At 41.8% G+C, this 21,857-nt stretch overlaps 1 protein-coding gene across 2 annotated transcripts in view; it reads right to left on the bottom strand.

The window, feature by feature from the left end:
- The window catches only part of LOC120063081 (cytosolic carboxypeptidase 1-like), a 44,924-nt gene extending 23,091 nt beyond the window's left edge, over positions 1 to 21,833 (bottom strand). The window contains exons 1-7 of one of the 2 annotated variants that reach the window (XM_039013219.1): positions 21,634 to 21,833; positions 20,447 to 20,510; positions 16,437 to 16,567; positions 6,837 to 6,904; positions 3,242 to 3,305; positions 2,693 to 2,839; positions 2,408 to 2,539 (exon numbers count right to left, since the gene is read on the bottom strand). In XM_039013219.1, coding sequence (XP_038869147.1) covers positions 2,408 to 2,539; positions 2,693 to 2,839; positions 3,242 to 3,305; positions 6,837 to 6,904; positions 16,437 to 16,567; positions 20,447 to 20,478 — 574 coding nt within the window. In that variant the 5' untranslated portion in view covers positions 20,479 to 20,510; positions 21,634 to 21,833. The remainder of the gene's footprint in view (positions 1 to 2,407; positions 2,540 to 2,692; positions 2,840 to 3,241; positions 3,306 to 6,836; positions 6,905 to 16,436; positions 16,568 to 20,446; positions 20,511 to 21,633) is intronic. The other variant, XM_039013220.1, reaches the window with a different exon arrangement.
- Between the last annotated feature and the right edge of the window lie 24 nt (positions 21,834 to 21,857).

Raw genomic sequence — 21,857 nt, forward strand, 5'->3', positions numbered from 1 at the left:
ACAGATATTGTGCTGATGTACAGGTTTGAGGCAGTTTGGAACTCGGTAACGAGTGTTACAAATGAGGAGACGTTTTTTACGCGCTTCAGCACTCAGCTGTCCCGTTCTGTGAGCTTGTGTGGCCTACCACTTTGCGTCTGATCCGTTGTTTCTCCTAGACGTTTCCACTCATTGAGCATGTTTGGGATGCTCTGGATCGACGAGTACGACAGCTCCCACCAATATCCAGCAACTTTGCACAGCCATTGAAGAGGAGTGAAACAACATTCCACAGGCCACAGTCAACAGCCTGCTCAACTCTATGCGAAGGAGATGTGTCGAGCTGCATGAGGCAAATGGTGGTCACACCAGATACTGACTGGTTTTCTGATCCACGCCCATACTTTTTCTTTAAGGTACAGTTGAAGACGGAAATGTATATACATTTAGGTTGGAGTCATTAAAACTCGTTTTTCAACCACTCCACACATTTCTTGTTAACAAACTATAGTTTTGGCAAGTCGGTTAGGACATCTACTTTGTGCATGACACAAGTCATTTTTTCAACAATTGCTTACAAACAGATTATTTCACTTATAATTCACTGTATCACAATTCCAGTGGGTCAGAAGTTTACATACACTAAGTTGACTGTGCCTTTAAACAGCTTGGAAAATTCCAGAAAATTATGTCATGGCTTTAGAAGCTTCTGATAGGCTAATTGACATAATTTGAGTCAATTGGAGGTGTAACTGTGGATGTATTTCAAGGCCTACCTTCAAACTCAGTACCTCTTTGCTTGACATCATGGGAAAATCACAAGAAATCAGCCAAGACCTCAGAAAAAAAAGTGGTAGACCTCCACAAGTCTGGTTCATCCTTGGGAGCAATTTCCAAACACCTGAAGGTACCACGTACAAACAATAGTACTCAAGTATAAACACCATGGGATCACGCAGCCGTCATACCGCTCAGGAAGGAGACGCGTTCTGTCTCCTGGAGATGAACGTGCTTTGGTGCGAAAAGTGAAAATCAATCCAAGAACAACAGCAAAGGACCTTGTGAAGATGCTGGAGGAAAAAGGTACAAAAGTATCTATATCCACAGTAAAATGAGTCCTATATCGACATTTACCTGAAAGGCCGCTCAGCAAGGAAGAGGCCACTGCTCCAAAATGGCCATAAAAAAGCCAGACTATGGTTTGCAACTGCACATGGGGACAAAGATCGTACTTTTTGGAGAAATGTCCTCTGGTCTGATGAAACAAAAATAGAACTGTTTGGCCATAATGACCATCGTTATGTTTGGAGGAAAAAGGGGGAGGCTTGCAAGCCGAAGAACACCATCCCAACCGTGAAGCACGTGGGTGGCAGCATCATGTTGTGGGGGTGCTTTGCTGTAGGAGGGACTGGTGCACTTCACAAAATAGATGGCATCAAGAGGAAGAACAATTATGTGGATATATTGAAGCAACATCTCAAGACATCAGTCAGGAAGTTAAAGCTTGGTCGCAAATCGGTCTTCCAAATGGACAATGACCCCAAGCATACTTCCAAAGTTGTGGCAAAATGGCTTAAGGACAACAAAGTCAAGGTATTGGAGTGGCCAGCACAAAACCCTGACCTCAATCCTATAGAAAATGTGTGGGCAGAACTGAAAAAGCATGTGCGAGAAAGGAGGCCTACAACCCTGACTCAGTTACATCAGCTCTGTCAGGAGGAATGGGCCAAAATTCACCCAACTTATTGTGGGAAGCTTGTGGAAGGCTACCCGAAACATTTGACCCAGGTTAAACAATTTAAAGGCAATGCTACCAAAAACTAATTGAGTGTATGTAAACTTCTGACCCACTGGGAATGTGATGAAAGAAATAAAAGCTGAAATAAATCATTCTCTCTACTATTATTTTGACATTTCACATTCTTAAAATAAAGTGGTAATCCTAACTGACCTAAGACAGGGAATTTTTATTAGGATTAAATGTCAGGAATTGTGAAAAACTGAGTTTAAATGTATTTGGCTAAGGTGTATGTAAACTTCTGACTTCAACTGTATCTGTGACCAACAGATGCATATCTGTATTCCCAGTCATGTGAAATCAATAGATTAGGTCCTAATGAATTGATTTAAATTGACTGATTTCCTAATATGAACTGCAACTCAGTAAAATATTTGAAATTGTCACATGTTGCGTTCATATTTTTGTTCAGTATACAGTATATAGTGGGGCAGCCAGTACATAACGTGGCGACGTGCTTCTCTTACCTTCTTTGCGGAGAACCCTGCCCATGGCAACAAAGGCTAGGTTAGTAATTGTCTGTCAGATTTGTTTCCTATGGCTACAGTAGGTTAAGTTAGTAACTGTCAGTCAGACTGCTGGTTCCTACTGTAATGTAGGGTCAGTCCAGTAAGTGTGGGTCAGACTTACAGTTGGAGGAGTAGACCCGTAGGACCTGCAGGCAGGGCAGCAGCAGCTTGTGGTTCTGCAGGTTCTGTTTGAGCAGGTTCACAGTGACGTTCAGAGCTCCGTTCAGACGGGCTTTCACACCAAACTTCCTGTCTGAAGAAAGAAAGAGAGATGGAGGGAGTGTGCGTGCTAGAATTGGTCTGTTTGTGGTAGGGATTATGGTTTATGGTAGAAGTATGAATGACTATGTTAGGTCTCTTGTTACAGCGATAGAGGACCCATACAGTGTGTGTGTATATGTGGTACCTTTTGGTCCAACCTTGGCCAGGAGTGAGTGGAGCTGCAGCATGAGCTCCTCGCTGGGGGGAGACTCTTTACTGCCACTGAGGACTAGCTGCAGCAGGATGCCTGTGCCACCCTTGGACACAAACACACCAACCCTGCGCCCCCCACCTGGGAACACACACACACACACCTATCATTAACACAGCTTCCACAAATTTACAAATGACCATCTCAGTTTCCACAAGTCAATCGTCAATCCCGACTCAATCGTTTTACACTGGCAGCCCAATTCTGATATTTTCTTCCACTAATTGGTCTTCTGACCGATCACATTCAATCTTTTCACATCAGATATTTTTCAGAGCAGACCTGATTGGTCGAGAAATATCAGAATTGGGCTGCCTGTGTAAACACAGCCTAACAAACCACCACTTCAGTCACACCATCTACCCAATCAAAGCACTGTTTCCACCCAAGACAATCTGACACTCATCAAATCAGAGAGCAAGACACTGTCAAACAGGAAACCCTTAGTTCCCATTATCCAAGTACAGAGCGGATACCACTTACCCACAGTTAACAGCTCATTCAGAATGTACAGAATGTTCAGGATAGTTTGCAGATCCGGTGTGTTCTATCAAAAACAGAGAGCATGGATATTACCAACACAAAATAACATGTGAGCAATGACAAACACATTCGTACGTGTGCACACACATAGACAGACTAGGGCTGCTAAACTACCGGCAACTTTGGTAATTATAATAATAATATATGCCATTTAACAGATGATTTTATCCAAAGCGACATACAGTCGTGCGTGCATACATTTTACATACGGGTGGTCCCAGGAATCGAATCCACAATCCTGGCATTGCAAGCGCAATGCTCTCCCAATTGAGCTACAGAGGACCACAGGTAATCTATGGTAACTTTGGTAATTTATACTTTAATAACTTTTTAAAAATATATTCATATAAAGTATATTTTCTTTATATCTGTGTCCATATTGTCCTTGAGTTTCTAGTGAATAGACCATATGGTTTTAAAGAAAATAACCTTGTTAATGATAAAAAAAGCATCTAATCAACAATGGCATTATTTTTTATTAACTCCGCAAATCTTCCATATATTTTATTTTTTGATAACTGCCACCAGTTTGGTGGCAAAGCATTTACAACAGTGTTTCCCCAACTCGGTCCTGGGGACCCCAAGGAGTGCACATTTAGTTTTTTGCCATAACACTACACAGCTGATTCAAATGATCAAAGCTTGAATATTAGTTGATTATTTGAATCAGCTGTGTAGTGCTAGGGCAAAAACCAAGACGCGTTTTTGGGAAACCCTCTTTCACAACAAAGACATAAAATAATTAAAAGTGTGTAAAAATAGAAAGAGTATTTCATGCCGAAACCCTCATTATAAACACTAAGTTGATGGGTTATATTTAGGATTATGCTTTAGTGCTTTAATGCTTTAATGCCAGAGAATTACAGACACATGATAATGTGAAGTACCCAAAAAGGCCACTATATGTCATGTGATAAATTCCATAAAATCCTTGAAAGTTACCAAAATTCTGGTATACTGGTAAACTTTGAAAGTTACCAGTAATATTCCCTCTTTTGCAACCCTAAGACAAACAAACAGCCATTCATGCACATTGATTTTAATGCAGGAAAACTGAAATCCGTTTGACCAAATTTCTACCAGCATGCCACCTGTGCAACTAGAGGGGGAAGAATCCAGATCACCTTTACTCCACACACAGAGATGCATACAAAGCTCTCCCTCGCCATCCATTAGGAAAATCTGACCATAACTCCATCTTCCTGATTTCTGCTTACAAGCAAAAAAATCAAACAGGAAGTATCAGTGACACGCTCATTTCAGAAGTGGACCGATGAAGCGCATGCTAAGCTACAGGACTTTTTTGCTAGCACGACTGGAAAACGTTCCGGGATTCATCCGATGGCATTGAGGAGTTTACCACAGTCATCGGCTTCATTAATAAGTGCATGCATCGACGACGACGTCCCCACAGCGACCGCACGTACATATCCCAACCAGAACCAATGGATTACAGCTGTGGACACCAACCGGTCAATCGCGATCGACTGGTTGATCTCCAAGACATTCCTAGTTGATCACCAAACATTTCTGTAAAAAAAACAAAAACGAGGAAGCCTTGCGTTCCAATTGTTTTTATTTGATTTGTGCTGTTTGGTGGTAGGTGCACTTGATTCAGCAGCCCTAGCGCCGGGAAGGCAATGTGTTCCCATTTTGAAGGTAGAACTCTGGCTACCTGACAGGCCCAGAGAGCAAATCAAGTGCACTTATAGGCCTACCACTGGCCAATCAGATTGCTCAGATCAACGTGTCTGCACTGTTTCCTCACGCCATAGACTGAAAAGAAGCCTCAAACACACAGGAAATTTGATAATATAAGATAATATGCAAAACTTTTAAAACCATGACTAGAGAGAGACTCAACGAATCAGCAAAAAGCTGCTGTTTTTATGAGTAAGTTCATGTTAAAATTGTTATTCATCACTGTCAACACTTTTTTTATAAGCCATGCGTGTTATCCCTCACTCACGGTACAACCAGCACCGCAGCTGCAATGAATGAGTATAGAAAAGTGTTTCGATAAGCTTGCATTGTTATTATTAGCGGCTTGTGTCGTTTTAATATCGAGGAATATTTCACTTTCTCTGGTCATAGGAGTAACAACATGAATTGGTGCATGAGGCAGAAACGAGGTAGAAATAATGCAGTGTTTCGCCATCAGCTGGAAGACTGTGTCCCCTTTTCTCAGCGGAGGGAGGGAAAGAGGGACAGTGAGTCAGGTAAGAGGCAGCCTCACCGATGCTCCCTCCCTCCGCTCAGACTGAACATCAGATGCAGGCCACCAGTCCAGAAAAAAAAAAATAGGAAATGCTCACTCAGCTGTTTCTCACAAGTAATACAACAAATTATATATTACCAGTGTGATCATATACCTAAAATGTAGAAATGTAATTTCAAAATGGTCTGAGAAGAACAACATTGGCTGGGCAATTCAAGTATAGCCAATATGCAGTGATAATGTATTGGGCTTACAACCTACTGCACAAACCTCGTTGCTACAAAAGTGTTTTTAATTGGTTAATGTTGCATAGGCTTACGTTTTTTAAGCCCTCGGTCTGCATTTTGACTCAGAAAGTGATCTTGACTCAGAAAAGGTTGGTGACCACTGGATTACAGACAACATCTGTATTGAGCTAAAGGCTAGAGCATCCAAGGAGCGGGACACTAACCCGGACGCTTATAAGAAATCCCCCTACGCCCTCGGACGAACAATCAAACAGGAACTAGCGTCAATACAGGACTAAGATCGAATGCTACTACACCGGCTCTGAAGCTCGTCGGATTTTGGCAGGGCTTGCAAACTATCACGGATTACAAAGGGGAAACCCAGCCACGAGCTGCCCAGTGACACAAGCCTACCAGACAAGCTAAATGCCTTCTATTCGCTTCGAGGCAAGCGATTGATCGGTCATCAAATGGTTTATAAGTACATGGGGAGAGTAACGAGATGGCGAGATATAAAAGCCATTGCCGAAACCAAGTGTGTGCCATGTAAACTGCATCTCGGGGAAGACTATTACTTCCGTTACTTTTAGGACACCATGACGTCGATAGTCCTTGTTATAAGTGAGTTGTACCATTTCCACACTACTGAGCCGAGCAGAGCCGAGCGTACCGTACTGTTCCAGCCTGGTTACACATCCACCACAGTTGCTGGAACCCTGCTAAAAATATCAGAGCCAGCTCAGTTTGGTTTGGGTCGGCACAGATAATGTGAAATGGCTACTCAACGATATTCCTTTTCATTAATGTGTTGGTCTCCTTACGCCCTCTGCTTATGATGTCGTGGTATTGTACAGTAGCAGTAGTGGAATGTGCCGTTAAAGTAGTGCACAAAAAAATTGCCCTAAGGCTTCATTTACACAGGCAGCCCAATTCTGATGTTTTGCCTAATTATTGACAAAAGAACTGATCTGATTGGTCAAAAGACCAACAGTTCAGAATTAGGCTGCCTGTGTAAACGCAACCCAAGTGGCATGTGTGCTGGATTTCTGGGACTATATTAACACCATAGTGGAACGGGATGTGAACTCACCTCTAAGGTCGCCAGGATGACCTCCATGCCACTGGAGCCCTTGGACATGATCTCCTTCCGTGTCTTCTCTGAAACACAGAGGGACTTAAGTTACATTACGTTTCCCTTCGCTATGTTAGTGTTAATAGGCTACTATAGCACAAGTAATGACTAGCCTAGTTATAAGGTCATCATATTGTTGTCATTTTTACCATGCTATTTCTTAACCAAATAGCAGAATTCTGATTTGAAAGTGAGTACTGTATAAGCAAATATAAATAGCATGTACAGTACATTAAACGTTTCAAAACATGAGCCCTGCAGCTCTCCATTTACAGAAATTGTGAAATCCATTTGCTGCTGCTGTAGAAGAGTGAAACATACTCGTCTCTTTGAGAAAGAGGGCTCTGCCCCTCTCTCAGTCTGACCCCAACCCCCATTACTACCCCTCGTTTCTCTCCTTTTAGTGTTTTCCTCAGGGGCGTAATTTACAGGAGGGACAGGGCGGATATATTTCCCAATTATTAGAAAGAGGCAAAATGTTCCTCCCCAACGATACGTTGAAGTCAAAAATACGCCACTGCCTGCCACAGGTTCTCTCTGAAACAGTCTTACCACATGGATGGACACAAAACCCCCGCAAACTTCCCACGACAGCTCCTCAGCAATTAGTAAAAACACCAAGGAGACTTGCCCATTACAGAAAATTGACACATCAATCTCTCTTACACACGCGCACAAAAAGAGCACTAAAAACTCAACCAACTCAACGAGGTCCGGATCTTGCTGTTTTTTTGTTTTAACTTATTATTAATTGCACCCACTTGGTGTCCTAGGTCTAAATCGGTTCCTGATGAGAGGGGAACAACGAAAACATGCAGTGGAACTGGCTTAGAGGGCCAGAGTTGAGATTTGAGGGCCCTAGTAGAAACGAACAGAAATAACACAAAGTCCAGGAAAGCAAACAAAATATAACTCAGTCAGCAGCACTCAGGGCAGCTCATATCCCATGAAATAGAGACATATTGCTGTTGTGGAAGCTAGCCACAACACCCAGGCCAGTAGAGGTCTGATGGAGTGTTTGATTGAGCAGACATAATGAACACCAGGATGAATGGGAATATGGAAATGGAATGTGTGAAACATTTATAGGCTCATAAATAAAACACACTTTGCAAAAATCAGGTTTCAGCACTGGAACAGCTAGCGAGTTGAAACGCACAACTCAACTCTCAGTGGCTGTGCGAAAAGTGAACTCTAAAAACATTTCTATCGTACCAGACTTTTCAAAGCTCCTAGAGAACAAAACAATAGCTGACCGTTGACCCTCAAAAAACCAAAACATAAGTTTGGTCATTTCCATGTAAAAGGACCCATGAGCACCAGCATGTGAAGTTCATAGGAGCCTGTCAAATTGGGGGTCAAATGAAAGGTAATGGTTTGAGAAATTAAGGCATATATACATTTTTCAACCATTTTCATCCTAAAATTTGGAATAAGAAAATGCTTTGATTTCTGGTCAAACAGATGGAAAAGGGGTCTTAGAAAACGTCTACCAGAAAAAGTCTTCAAAAAGGTATTACAAATGCATCAAAACACAATAAGGTTGAAGTTAAGATCCTTACCAACTAATATCAACATTTATATTGAATGTTGCAGAAATGATATGCCTTCTGTAAGTTTAAGAAATATTGTCTTGCCATTCTGTTACAAAAACACTTATATTGAAGATATTTTCTAATTTCTCTCATTCATGAGGGAGGATAATGAAAGTTCACAGAAGTAACAAGGTAGACCTACCAATTATGTAATTGTTTTTACTGATAACAATTTTGTTTATGATTTAAGTCTTTTAAAACGTGTCATTCCGTAACAGAATGTAAAAAAAAAAAATCTGTAACAGAATGACTGCAATTGAATTGGCTACAATGGGAAATGATAGTAGTCACAAACCACAGTTGGGTCACCTAGTACTGTTCTCCCTTCCACTGGCATACTGTTATGTTCAAAATCTGAACTCATGAGTGGCCGCAGTTGCTCGCGGGCCTGTGTTTAAGGGCAACAACTACCCAGTATTATGGTATCCATGTTGTGTTATCTACACAAGCACTACCCAATACAATGATTTTTATTGTTATTGAGGTATTCTAAAGTGGGCTTTACACTATTTATTTACTTTTATTGTCTGGCAAGGTGAACCGTAAACACTGTCTTCAGAAACCAGTTAAACTTTTGGCAACTTTATTTTATTTGTAGAGTAGCGGTTTTAGTTTTGCCAGAACGGGATATACAGAGTCCAGAGAAACCTTTGTTCCTTTAGACAGTAACTTCACAAACCGCTCAAAGTAGTAGCTACCTGTAGTAGATCTGCACTACAGTTGCTGCATGGCGCTGCAGTACAGTAGTACTCTTCCTCGTCACCCAGTATGTAAATGAGTGTCAGACAACTGCTTGACAACACTTTCTAAAAAGAAACTCAGAAGTGACCCCACTTCCCAATTTCAGAACACTATCTTTACTATCCTAGGTGGGTATTTAAGTTCTGGTCAAATCACCCTCACCAAAAAATGTATTTTTGGGCTATTCAACACCCTAAAATTGTCACTTTCTATACTTTGCCGAAATTACACAAGAATGTTACAAAACCTCCTGGGCGCCCTATTGTAGCGGGCATTGATGGAGTAACGGCCCCTTTATCAACTTTCGTTGACTCTTATTAGATCACTCTCAGAACAGCTCCCGTCCTTTGTAAAGGACAGCAGCAGTATGGTCTCGAATACTGAATCTCTTGATCCTCTCCCTGAGAATACTTTGTTAGTTACTTTTGATGTTGAGTCGTTATACACGAATGTTCCTCACGAGGGCGGTATTGAAGCCATGGACCATTTTCTTCTGCAACCTGACCCTAACATGCTGGCCTGACATACATGTTATTCAATCATTGCACCCACACTGCTCGCAAGCCTCGGCATGGCCAGGCGCTAAAATAGAACTTGGTTCTATTTGTGAAGCTCGACGGACTGCAAGTCCTGCCTCTCCCATCTCCTCGTTGGTTTTTAGGTGCATATACCCACCCACGTGCCATCTTCTCATTGGTTTTTAGGAGCATATACCCACGTGAGTGATTGAAAGATGAACTGAGGTTCACACTCCAGTCCAGTCGGTTGCCAACTGCTATATAAAGTCCAAAGAAGAAGAAGCCTGAAGGAGGAGCGATTAATAGAAAAACTCGGTTGACCGTTTTATCTGTGGATTAATTGTTGGAGTAGAGTACCTTGTGCATTTCAGGTAAAAGAACAACCCAATGTTTATATCCCAGGACAAATTAGCTAGCAACAGCAAGCTAGCTAGCTAAATTGCCATAAATGTTTCATGCTTTTCAATCTGTCCTACAAATTAATATGATTGGTTCAGAGTTTCAACCTGCGAGTACTGATCGCATCTGGTGTGGGGGGGGTCAAAATCAACAGTCAAGGACAGTCTCGCAAAAAGAAGCATTCCTGCGTTCTTACTACCTGCTATTCAAAGTGCTCGGAACAAATTAAGGGAATCGTTCACAAACATTGGCACATCCTAAGATCCGATGACAGTAATGTGTTTTCGGAAGCTCCTTTGGTCGTATTCTCGCTGCAGAAATCTCAGAGATCAATTGTTAAACTCTGATTTACCACCCCAAAATACCCCTGCACACCGTCTATTTACGCCTCTACTGGATGGAAACTACAAGTGTAATGGATGTGCTCAATGCACTGGCACTTACAAATGTAGATCCTTCAAACACTCTCATACAGGGAAACAGATCCCAATCAAAGGTGTTATCACGCGCTCCACTAAGGCAGTTATTTATTTTATTTTAAAAATTGTGGGTAAAACGAAGCGTGAACTAAAAGTACGAATCTCTGAGCATCGTAGCACAATTAGGTGCAAAAACTCGACGTAACCAGTTGAGGCCCACTTTTTGGAAGCAAACCACTATTTCGTCCCTACGTTATATCGGCATCGAACACATCACCCTCCCTAGGAGAGGGGGTGACCTTGACAATTTATTGTTAAAACGAGAGGCTGCCTGGATCTTTAATTTAAAGACTCTAGCTCCCTTCAGTCTCAACGTAGACTTTGAGCTGAAGCCATTCTTATGATTGTGATTTTTCTATCCATTGTAAATGTGTGTAGGCCTATGTAGACAAATTGTATCTATGATCGTATACTATTCATTCATATTTTTTTCATATGTTCTATTTATATCTGTAAATGAACCAATGATATCAAGCCACACCCGGCCATGATTACAGACACCTGTGTGTGTCCTTTGAAACTATATAAACTAGTGACCTGCAGTGTTTGTCATTGTACCCTGATGAAGACAGCTTGACTGTGGAAACGCTGGTTATTAGGTTATTCAATTATTGCATCTAAGCTCCTAGAGGGCGGCTCTCCTTTTTCTTTTTCAAGGATCCCCCATACAGCCTGGAGTATACTGATGCTAATCGCCCCCAAGCCCAACCACCAGGCCAGGACACAGCTCGTAGCACCTCCCCCTGCACTCTAAGGCACTGTGACGTGTGACCAGTCCTAGAAGGTTACTACCCTACCCAGCCTCCCCTCTTCACTCCACCTACTCAGCATTCACGCAGCCCAGACAGACAGACGGACGGGGCAGACCAGGCTGCGTTCCGGACAGGGCAGACCAGGCTGCGTTCCGGACAGGGCAGACCAGGCTGCGTTCCAGCCAGGTGCCCTCCTATACAGACAGCAAGCACGAGGCCCAGGCGCGGAGAGAAAGACAGAGGCAGTTGCCCTGTTGCGTCCGTGCGTCTGATACTGCAGCAGTCATTATTCTCTTCCTCCCTCTCTCCTATCGGGGACTGTATATGATGACTGTGTGGACGTCTCCCAAGTGAGGCTGACTGTGGCCGGAGCCCGATTACAGCTGTAGTGTGCCGTGAGTGCAGGGTTTAGGAGGACCGTAGAGATTATATCTCTGCAAGAGGGATGTGAGTGAGTGAGTGAGTGAGTGAGTTCGCTCACATTTCAGCCCGCACTACTGCTTTGAGACAGCATTTCCTCTCTAGAAGACTGGATTTCCATTTTAAAAACATACTGTGTTTGTGGGTGAAAACCTATTTGAGCAACAACCAAATAAATGTATAATGTGATGATCTCTAATGAATCCAAAAGAGCAGATCAATGACCTCTACTGCCAATATCAGACATTGGAAAGTATGTCCTGCCCGTGAAATAAACAAAAAAAAACTGGTGTAAAGCAAATTGAGCTACGGGCTAAAAGACAAGTTTTGCTAACAGGCTATGAGCTTAGAATGAAGAACGACCTAGCCAAGTTAGTTACTTATCTAGCTCAGAACAGCAATCTGAAGCTTGGCGTGACAAACCAATATGTTTGTGTCTGAATGCTGATCTTGACGTGTTCGTCAATCAATGTTGATGTCCAGTTCACTTGTTTCCATTTGGTGAGACAACATGTTTCAGCACTTTAATTTCCATGACTGATCAAAAATCGTTTTCTCATGTCCTCTCGTTTCTGCAGCAGACAGTGAGCAATATGTTTGAAACATCGAATCGCAATAAAAACGCAGTATAGAATCGCAATACATACAGAATTGTAAATCAGTAGTGTAACATAACAAAAAAATACTTTGAAGTTCTACTTAAAAGGAAAGATTCACCCATTTTGAATGTTATTTTGTAGATCTCTGAGCGATGTTCTATCGATTCCCGGGGGTAATTTCATGTGCATCTGAGCTATTGCCGTTCAAGCAGGCAGAAACAGAACCGGTATGATGCAAAAGTCATCATACCAGCTGTATTTCTGCCTGCTTTAACGGTGAATAGTTCAGATACACATGAAAACACCCCAAGAATCAATAGAACATCAGTCAGAGATGCACAAAAACAACATAACATTCAAAATGGGTGAAACGTTCCTTTAGGTCGTTTTTTGGGGGTATCTGTACTTACTATTTCTATTTTTGACTACTTTTACTCCACTACATTTCTAAAGAAAATATGTACCATTTACTCCCATATATTTCCCCTGAGAACCCAATAGTACTTGTTACATTTTGAATGCTCAGGCAGGACAGCATTATGGTCCAATTCACGCACCATCAATAGAACATGTTGTCATCCCTACTGCCTCTGGTCTGGCGGACTCACTAAACACAAATACTGTGTTTTTAAATTATGTCTGAGTGTTGGAGTGTGCCAGTGGCTGTCCGTAAATTTAAAAAACAAGAAAATCGTGCCGTCGTGTCTGCTTAATATAAGGAATTTGATGTATAGCATTTGCTTTTACATTTTACTCAAGTATGACAATTGAGTTGTTTTGTACGAAGTACATTTAAAACCAAATACTTTAAAACTTTCACTCAAGTAGTAGTAGTATTTTACTGGGTCTCACTTTTACTGGAGTCATTGTTTTATATTTGGGTAGCCTGTCTTTACTTCTACTCAACTATGACAATTCAGGCCCTTTTCCACCACTGATCGTGATACATATAGAATCGCATTACACCTAAGTATCATGATAATATTGTATCGTGAGGTTCCCGGCCCGAAATACGATGGACCTTGTATTAAACTCTAAAAGTCCTTGACTTTGCCGATGATCTGGCGGTTTTATAACACACACACACACACACACACGCACACGCACACGCACACGCACACACACACGCACACACACACACTAGGGTACAAGAAGAAAAAAGAGACAGAAGCAAGTCGGACTGGTAAACTGCAAGACAGCTCTTTCCCATTAACGCAGCAAAGGCAGTCAAAATAAATCAAGTAACAATACTTGGATTTGACACACAGTTTTACATACCTAGGGAGCACCATTGCATTATACCTACAGTAGGGGTACACGCATAGACATCTGCACTAGGATCAAGAAAGCCCGAACAGCCTTCACAAAGTTCAAACAAATCTGGAGGTCAAGAAAATATAGCACAAAGAGAACTCAAAACCTACCAGATCACTTCTATGCCTACATGGTTACGAGTACTGAAAAATTGCTGAAGTAAACCTGAAAAAAAAAACATCCATCCTCCACACAACTTGGCGCCAAATAATCATGAATGTCAACTTTTGTCCGAACACTATCGAACAACCCCTTCCTCAGACAAACAAAGCAGGACGCTACGGACACAATACTCAAAAGATGCCGCTTGAGCCGGATTGGAAGGAAGAACACAGACCCCATTCCAAGAGAAGAGCTGTCCACTGGTCTCCAGAAGGAAGGCCCAACACAACATGGCAGAAAACCATAGAGACGGAGCTCCAACAACATCAGCCTTAGAGTTGGGGTACATAACAGAGGAGAAGATGGCCAAGACAGCCTTCGCTGCTGCCTTATGCACCAGCTGGCATAACAGGGTTGAGTGAGTGAATCATGTGTGCATAATACTGAAAGTAATGACAGTAATACTGTAACGGGTTTGAGGTGATGTGCAGCCAGGAGAAGAATAGAAATAATGTTGAAGTGTTGTTGGAGCTTGGCGGTACAGGTGAGGTAGAGGTTTGGTGCAGGTGAAATATTAATGCAGCCACAAAGAAGGTAATGCTATATGAGGGTAGAGATCAGGGTTCTCCCCAGGATTTTTAAACAAGATGGTGCTGCTGAGTACAGGAAGGGTGGAGGCCATATCCTTCAATCTAGAGCAAAAGAAATACCCTATTAGGGTGTGATGCCTGGCCTTAAATGAGTGGCGCAGCCAGTCCACAAGGTGGCGCAGCTCCACTCTTACATTCTTTGAGGAGAAGCCTGGAGATGTTGAGCAGAGACACAAGCGCCTCAACAAAGAGATGCGTAAGATGTCTGTGATACAGATGTGATAGGGTGCAGCTATGATAAGACTGTATTGCCAGCAATTATTCAGCGTAAGAAAGATGCTGTGAAATTCCACCGGAGCAGACTGGCAGAATATGCGCAGCTTATTATAGTTTTTTTGACCCAGAGTTTATTAGAGGCCGTCGTTTATTTGCCAAAATCTTAAATTATACCCAGCTATAACAAGACACAGGCGCTTGTTGGATTCTCAGTGTTTAACGGAAAATGTACAGTACGCTGGCTATAATATACAGTGCATTGGGAAAGTATAATTTTCAACATTTTGTTAAGTTATAGCCTTATTCTAAAAACTTTATACAATACATTTTTTTCCTCTCATCTACACACAATATCCAATAATGACAAAGTGAAAACAGGTTTTAAGAATTTTTAGCAAATGTATTAAAAATAAAAAACAGAAATACCTTATTTACATAAGTATTAAGACCCTTTGGAAAGGCACAAACCTGACTATATAAAGGTCCCACAGTTGACAGTGCACCTCAGAGCAAAAACCAAGCCATGAGGTCCAAGAAATTGTCCGTAGAGCTCCGAGACAGGATTGTGTCGGGGCACAGATCTGAGGAAGGGTACCAAAACATTTCTGCAGCATTGAAGGTCCCCAAGAACACAGTGGCCTCCATCATTCTTAAATGGAAGAAGTTTGGAACCACCAAGACCCTTCCTAGAGCTGGCCGCCCGGCCAAACTGAGCAATCAGGGGAAAAGGGCCTTGGTCAGGGAGGTGACCAAGAACCCGATGGTCACTCTGACAGAGCTCCAGAATTCCTCTGTGGAGATGAGAGAACTTTCCTGCAGCGCTCCACCAATCAGGACTTTATGGTAGAGTGGCCAGACGGAAGCCACTCCTCAGTAAAATGCACATGACAGCCCACTTTAAGTTTGCCAAAAGGCACCTAAAGGACTCTCAGACCATGAGAAACAAGATTCTCGGATCTGATGAAACCAAGATTGTCATTCAGGCCAAAGAGTTCAATCATCACGTCTGGAGGAAACCTGGCACCATCCCTATGGTGAATAATGGTGGAGGCAGCATCATGCTGTGGGGATGTTTTTCAGCGGCAGGGACTGGTACTAGTCAGAATCGAGGGAAAGATGAACGGAGCAAAGTACAGAAAGGACCTCAGACTTGGGGGAAGGTTCACCTTCCAACAGGACAACGTCCCTAAGCACACAGCCAAGACAACGCAGGAGTGGCTTCGGGACAAGTCTGAATGGCCTTGAGTGACCCAGCCAGAGCTCAGACTTGAACACCGATCAAACATCTCTGGAGAGACCTGAAAATAGCTGTGCAGCGACACTCCCCACCCAACCTGACAGAGCTTGAGAAGATCTGTAGAGATGAATGGGAGAAACTCCCCAAATATAGGTGTGCCAAGCTTGTAGCGTCATACCCAAGAAGACTTGAGGCTGTAATCGCTGCCAAAGGTGCTTCAACATAGTACTGAGTAAAGGGTCTGTATACTTATGTAAATGTAATATTACAGTTCATTTTTAATACATTTGGAAACATTTCTAAAAAATATTTTTTGCTTTGTCATTATGTGTTATTGTGTGTAGATTGATGAGTAAAAAAACTATGTAATCCATTTTAGAATAAGGCTGTAACATAACAAAATGTGGAAAAAGTCAAGGGGTCTGAATACTTTACGAATGCACTGTAGGCTATTCTTTTCCCATTGGCCTTTCCAGGATGGTTCAAGCAAATATATGGTCAATGTGTAACCCAGTATATGCTAGTACTCTTCTCACCCTGAGTCTGGATGAGGTGGAGGATTTTGGCAGTGATCTGCCTGCCAATTTCAGCGTCCGCCAGCATGGCCTCCCTGTTCAGCCTCTCCAGCTGGCCCAACAACATCAGCACCCTGGAGTTACTGGGAACACTGGGAGAGAGAGACAAAGAGGTTTAATACTTAACATATACCATGGCATCAGGTCATGCTCTCATAAAGCAAATAGTCTCCAGGGTCGTGATCATTAGGCACCACACAGAGGGGGAAAAAGGACAGAAACAGGGAGCGACTACCTGGACTCGTCCAATAAGAAATGCTTATTTTCCCTTTCTGTTGTGAAACATTTTAAAATATTTTCCATAGTGTGCCCTAATGAACAAAACTATGCTCTGGTTATATTACGCTAATGTGGGGCAGTGAGGCCAAAGGTCACAGCCATGGGAGAGAGAATCTAAACGTAGAAATAGACCAAATGTCTTTCATATGCCCTTATATAGACAGTGAGAGACCAAGGGAGAGAGGAAAAAAAGAGACAAACAGACCAAAATACACTAAGAGCAACTGAGTGAGATACTGCTCAAACAACACAAAAAGACAAATGCACTTACATGCTCACAGACATATTAGCTAGACTAAACAGCAGAGACAGTCACACTAAGAGAGTCAAACAATCTACCAAGCCCAGAGTTTATCAAAAGTTAGCCTATAAATTGAGCTGCCTACGCCATTGAAATATTAGGTCTGGGGCTGGCACAATTACTGCATAACCGTGTAGTTATGGATGTCATGAAAATAAAATAAAAGTCATAACAGTTTGAAAAAAAAATATTTACCATATACCCAGGAATCAGGAAGAAACGGATGAAAAATGACAAAGTGGGGACTACCTGGACTCGTCCAATAAGAAATTATTATTTTCGCTTTCTGTTGCGAAACAGCGGACTGAAGATGGGGCGGCCGGACTTTGTGCAGTTGAGTCCATTTCTGAGTCTGGATCCAACAGGACCCTGTATTGACCCTTTTTTGCACTAACTCAATGCACACACACTGGACTCTAACAACACACTCAGATACAACAAAACGTCACAATAAGGTGCTAAGTGTTCGATTTGCCTGCTAGGCGGCAAGGAGACTCCCAGCTCCGCTAAAACCATTGACGCTGCGTGCCGTTTTCAAGGGATTGTAAAATGTTAACTATTTTGGTTGTAATATCACCTCTTGAAGAGCATAGTCAGAACTACACATTCCGGGTTATTCCATGCAAAACAATTGCGCACACTTAGCTCGATCGTCAGAGTTATACAACAAGTAACTGAATGCTTTTCATGATCAGTAAGCATCAATTTTGTCATTTCAGATACGTAGGGTAGCCTCAAGATCTCTCAATATTGGCCACCATGAATTGGATATTGAGGCGATATAAAAAGTGAACTATACCTGACCAGTATGAGTGGTTAGGTTAATTTCCCATCTTTTGTGGACTCTGCCTGTCAAGCAGCAGAAGGGCACATATAACGTTATCGATTTATTGTTAACTAATTATGTTTACTTCTCAAGCTATCGGTAGAAAGTTGTACAGTTGGCTAACCAGTGGTAAGTAGACCTAGAGTACTTCTTTCTCCAACCAACGTACGCCTACCTTGCAAAGTTAACTAACATTATCCCCTTTTCAACATTGTTTTTAAGAGTGCTTATATCACGATTGCTGCTGACAGACATGATACACTGATTGATGGACCACGTCAAATTGGCTAGCTAGCTAATAACATATCACCTCAATATAGCTAGTTAACGAGCTAACTTTCAGGGGATAAACTAGATGGCTATATCCAAATATTGTTTGATTTTCTTGGACTTGCCGATGTCAAGCTCTGTCAAGCCCTACGTATCTGAAATTACATGATCAATTGACATTTACTGATCATGAAAAGCAAGCAGTTCCTTGCTGTATAACTCTGACGATAGAGCTAAATGTGGAATAATCGGAAATTTGTAGTTTTGGCTATATGCTCTTCAAGAGGTGATGATTATTAAAACCAAATAGTTATAACATGTATTTAACAATCCCTTGCCACCCAGCAGCCAATCGAACGCGTATTGTGACGTTTTATTGATAACGACCCTGTTATTGTGATGCAATCGTTTCCATGGTGATGTAGAATGTTCATTCAAATTATGTTAAATGATGTGGCTCATGCAATGGAATGTATTTTTTTGTCATGTTAGTTGAGTTGAATAGTCCCAGTTCGTATTAGATAGAACGTCGCGGCCCACCTGTGGGGGAAAACAACCTGAGGCTGCATCACATCCGGCCGTGATTGAGAGTCACATAGGGCGGCCCATCGTCGTCCGGGTTTGGCCGTCATTGTAAATAAGAATTTGTTCTTAACTGACTTGTGTTGATAATTCGTTTTACTTGAGACAGGAGACCAAGTGGAGACATAGGACGAGGTGGATAATTTTATAATAAGGCAGGTTTATTCAAGTGTAAAAATATTATGCAAAGCGTGCAGCACGGCTCTTTCTATCTGATCCGTATGGGGTCGTCAGGAAAAGGGAGAGTTTCCACAGTTGTACAGTTTTATATATAGACAACAAGCAAAGTAGGTTGATCTGCGAGTCTGGCCTTCCGATTGGTCGATCTGGGTCTTGGGTAGTCCTGTACAGGCCTGGTGTCCACGTTCCATTGGTTCCTGAGGTAGTTCTTTGTCTGGAGCTCCAACCCTGAGTTGTGTGTGTCTGAGTGATTGTCATGGGGGAGGGGAGTTGTGGGTGTCGTGCATGTGTCCAATGAGTCCAGCATATGTCCAATATAAAAGGGAGTGTGTATATTGTGTCAACCATAGCTAATGTTGAGAAGTTGTTAAAACAAGTTACCAATATCTAATACAATTCCTTACACTTGCCTATCTAAATGATGGTTAAATAAATAAAAAAAATGCTATACAATTTTTACCCCATTGGCTCACAGCAAAAACTTCACCCTTTTCAAATGCAATTTTCTTGTTGTCTGCTTGCTTTAGTCAATTATAAAACTACATTTAAGAAAAGTACAACATGTCTAAAGATTACTTTAAACATTGACGTAATATTGTAGGGCTTCCCTCGTGCCCCTTTTCATGTCGGTGCTAGCAGCCACGTGCGGTGAACGAGTGCTAGCTAGCTATAGTACTGACCGGAAAATTAAGCTAAACAAGACCAAGAAAACCAACGGACTATACAGCTACAAGTAGTGAGTGGAGTTACACATGGACTAAACTAAAGTTAAATGTCTTACTTGTGATGAAATGTTTTCCACACATATACAGTGCCTTCAGAAAGTATTCATACCCCTAGACTTATTCCACATTTTGTTGTGTTACAGCCTGAATTCTAAAGTGATTCAATTTACTTTCCCCCCCACCCATCTACACACAATACCGCATAATGACAAAGTGAAAAAATGCTTTAAAAATATGTTTGCTAATTTATTGAAAATTAAATTAAATACTGAAATCTCATGTACAATGCCTTCAGGAAGCATTCATACCCCTTCCCTTATTCCACATTTGTTTTGTGTTACAGCCTGAATTCAAAATTGATTAAATATATTTATTTCTCACCCATCTACACACAACGACCCATAATGGCAAAGTGAAAACATGTTTTAAAAAATGTTTGCTAATTTATTGATAATCAAATACAGAAATATCAAATGTACATAAGTATTCAAAATTCAAAAATAATTCAAAGACTATGCAAGACTAATGCTAAAGTAACAAAAGGCTAGTTATTACAGGCCCCAAACAGTTATTGACCCCAGCAGTGAATATTTGAGAGGAACCTAAAATAGCTACGGTCAAGATGGCATCATGACTGGCCCTGGCTGGTTTAATGACCTATGGTTGTGCTGTCCTTAGACTGATCTTACAGTGTCACAAGACATTGAGCAATCTACAGTGTATAATATGAGGGCAAGGGGCAGTGTGTGAGAGACAATCATCTGGCAGAAAGAAAGAACTGTGTGTGTCCGAGACAATGGTTACTCACCCTTTCTCAGTGGTCATTTTGGGCTTATTCATTTTTTCTCACACACGTCAACATTTCACATCAACTGCAAATAAAGAAAAGCAAGAATCAGCAATGCAACACAGTTGTCATTCCCCGTCTGGACTTGAATGTTCACCCCTGTAAATCCCAGTCTATCCTTTCTATTATATCCTGTGGCAAGATGAGATCAGCAACATGGAGAGATGGCACGAAATGAACAACCGGTATCGATATATCCAATGTAACAAAATAGGGCCGGTCTTGCTGTCTATCTATCAAGCTCAACTTGTTTAACCAAAACAAAAGGGTGTCCAGTAGAATTAAAGAGCTCCAGTGTCAGGAAACGAAAGAGCTGCGACTATGTAATTAAGCCACTTAGCTAGGGTAATCAGACCAAAAGCATTGCAAGCCAATAGGAGAAAAAAACTAGTAAAGAGAGAAGACAAAAGCAGCATGTATGTAGACATTTGACCTGGGTCATTAATGAGTTATTACCATTCATTATGTTATTGATGATTTAAAACAGTGTGTAGCCTATACTGTAAGCACTATTCCTGGATATAAAATTGGAGGCCATAATTAAAATATTAACAAGGATGTAACGAGTGAACCTAACGTTACATGTACAGCCAGTTGTTGTTAGCCAAGGGGACTGAAATGAAAAACCGAGATTCCTGTTCTTCACTCAGTCGACCTGGGCTAGTCTGCCCTGTTGTCCGTTATTTGCCTTTGCAGCAAGCATCTTCAGCTAGCTAACGTTAGCTAACTAGCGTACGTTTTCCACAAAACTATCCCTATTGCCAGCATCAAAGTGTGAATAGCTAAATGTCCCAACTGCTGTAGAAGGGCCTAATCGATGTAGCTAACGTTAAACGTCATCTGGCCAGACTGGCTATCTGCCAAATGTGTTGTTGCAAAATGCACTTATTCAGATCTTCATTCACAACAACATCACCAGAGTTAGCACAATGGCTAGCTAGCTAACTAGCAGTGACCGACTGGTTTACGAAATAACTGGCTGGCGGGTAATACGGACATCACAGCCCCCACTGCACCTGCTCAGTGTCCTAGCTAACGTTAGCGTAGCTAGCTAGCGTTCCTGCTAACTTAGCTAGCCATTTGTAAATAATGTCAGAGACATGCACTAATATGCTGAAAAAATATTCAAACATAAACATTTTACGAACCTAGGTATATGGAAAGTTAGTGTTGTCCCATTAGGACGAGGCAATCCCTAGATGTAAGTGAGTTGCCTGAAACGATGCCTCGATGTACAAACCCCCTACTGGGTTGGAGAACTGTCAAGAAGAACTGCCAGGATCCATGAATAACGCGAGAATGCAAATTTTGTTTTTAGATGTGACGCGAAAATATGCGACCAAGCATCTCAGAATGAACGCATACTGTAAAC

Source organism: Salvelinus namaycush, chromosome 18 (assembly GCF_016432855.1).
Source record: "Salvelinus namaycush isolate Seneca chromosome 18, SaNama_1.0, whole genome shotgun sequence".
Taxonomy (NCBI): Eukaryota; Metazoa; Chordata; class Actinopteri; order Salmoniformes; family Salmonidae; genus Salvelinus; species Salvelinus namaycush.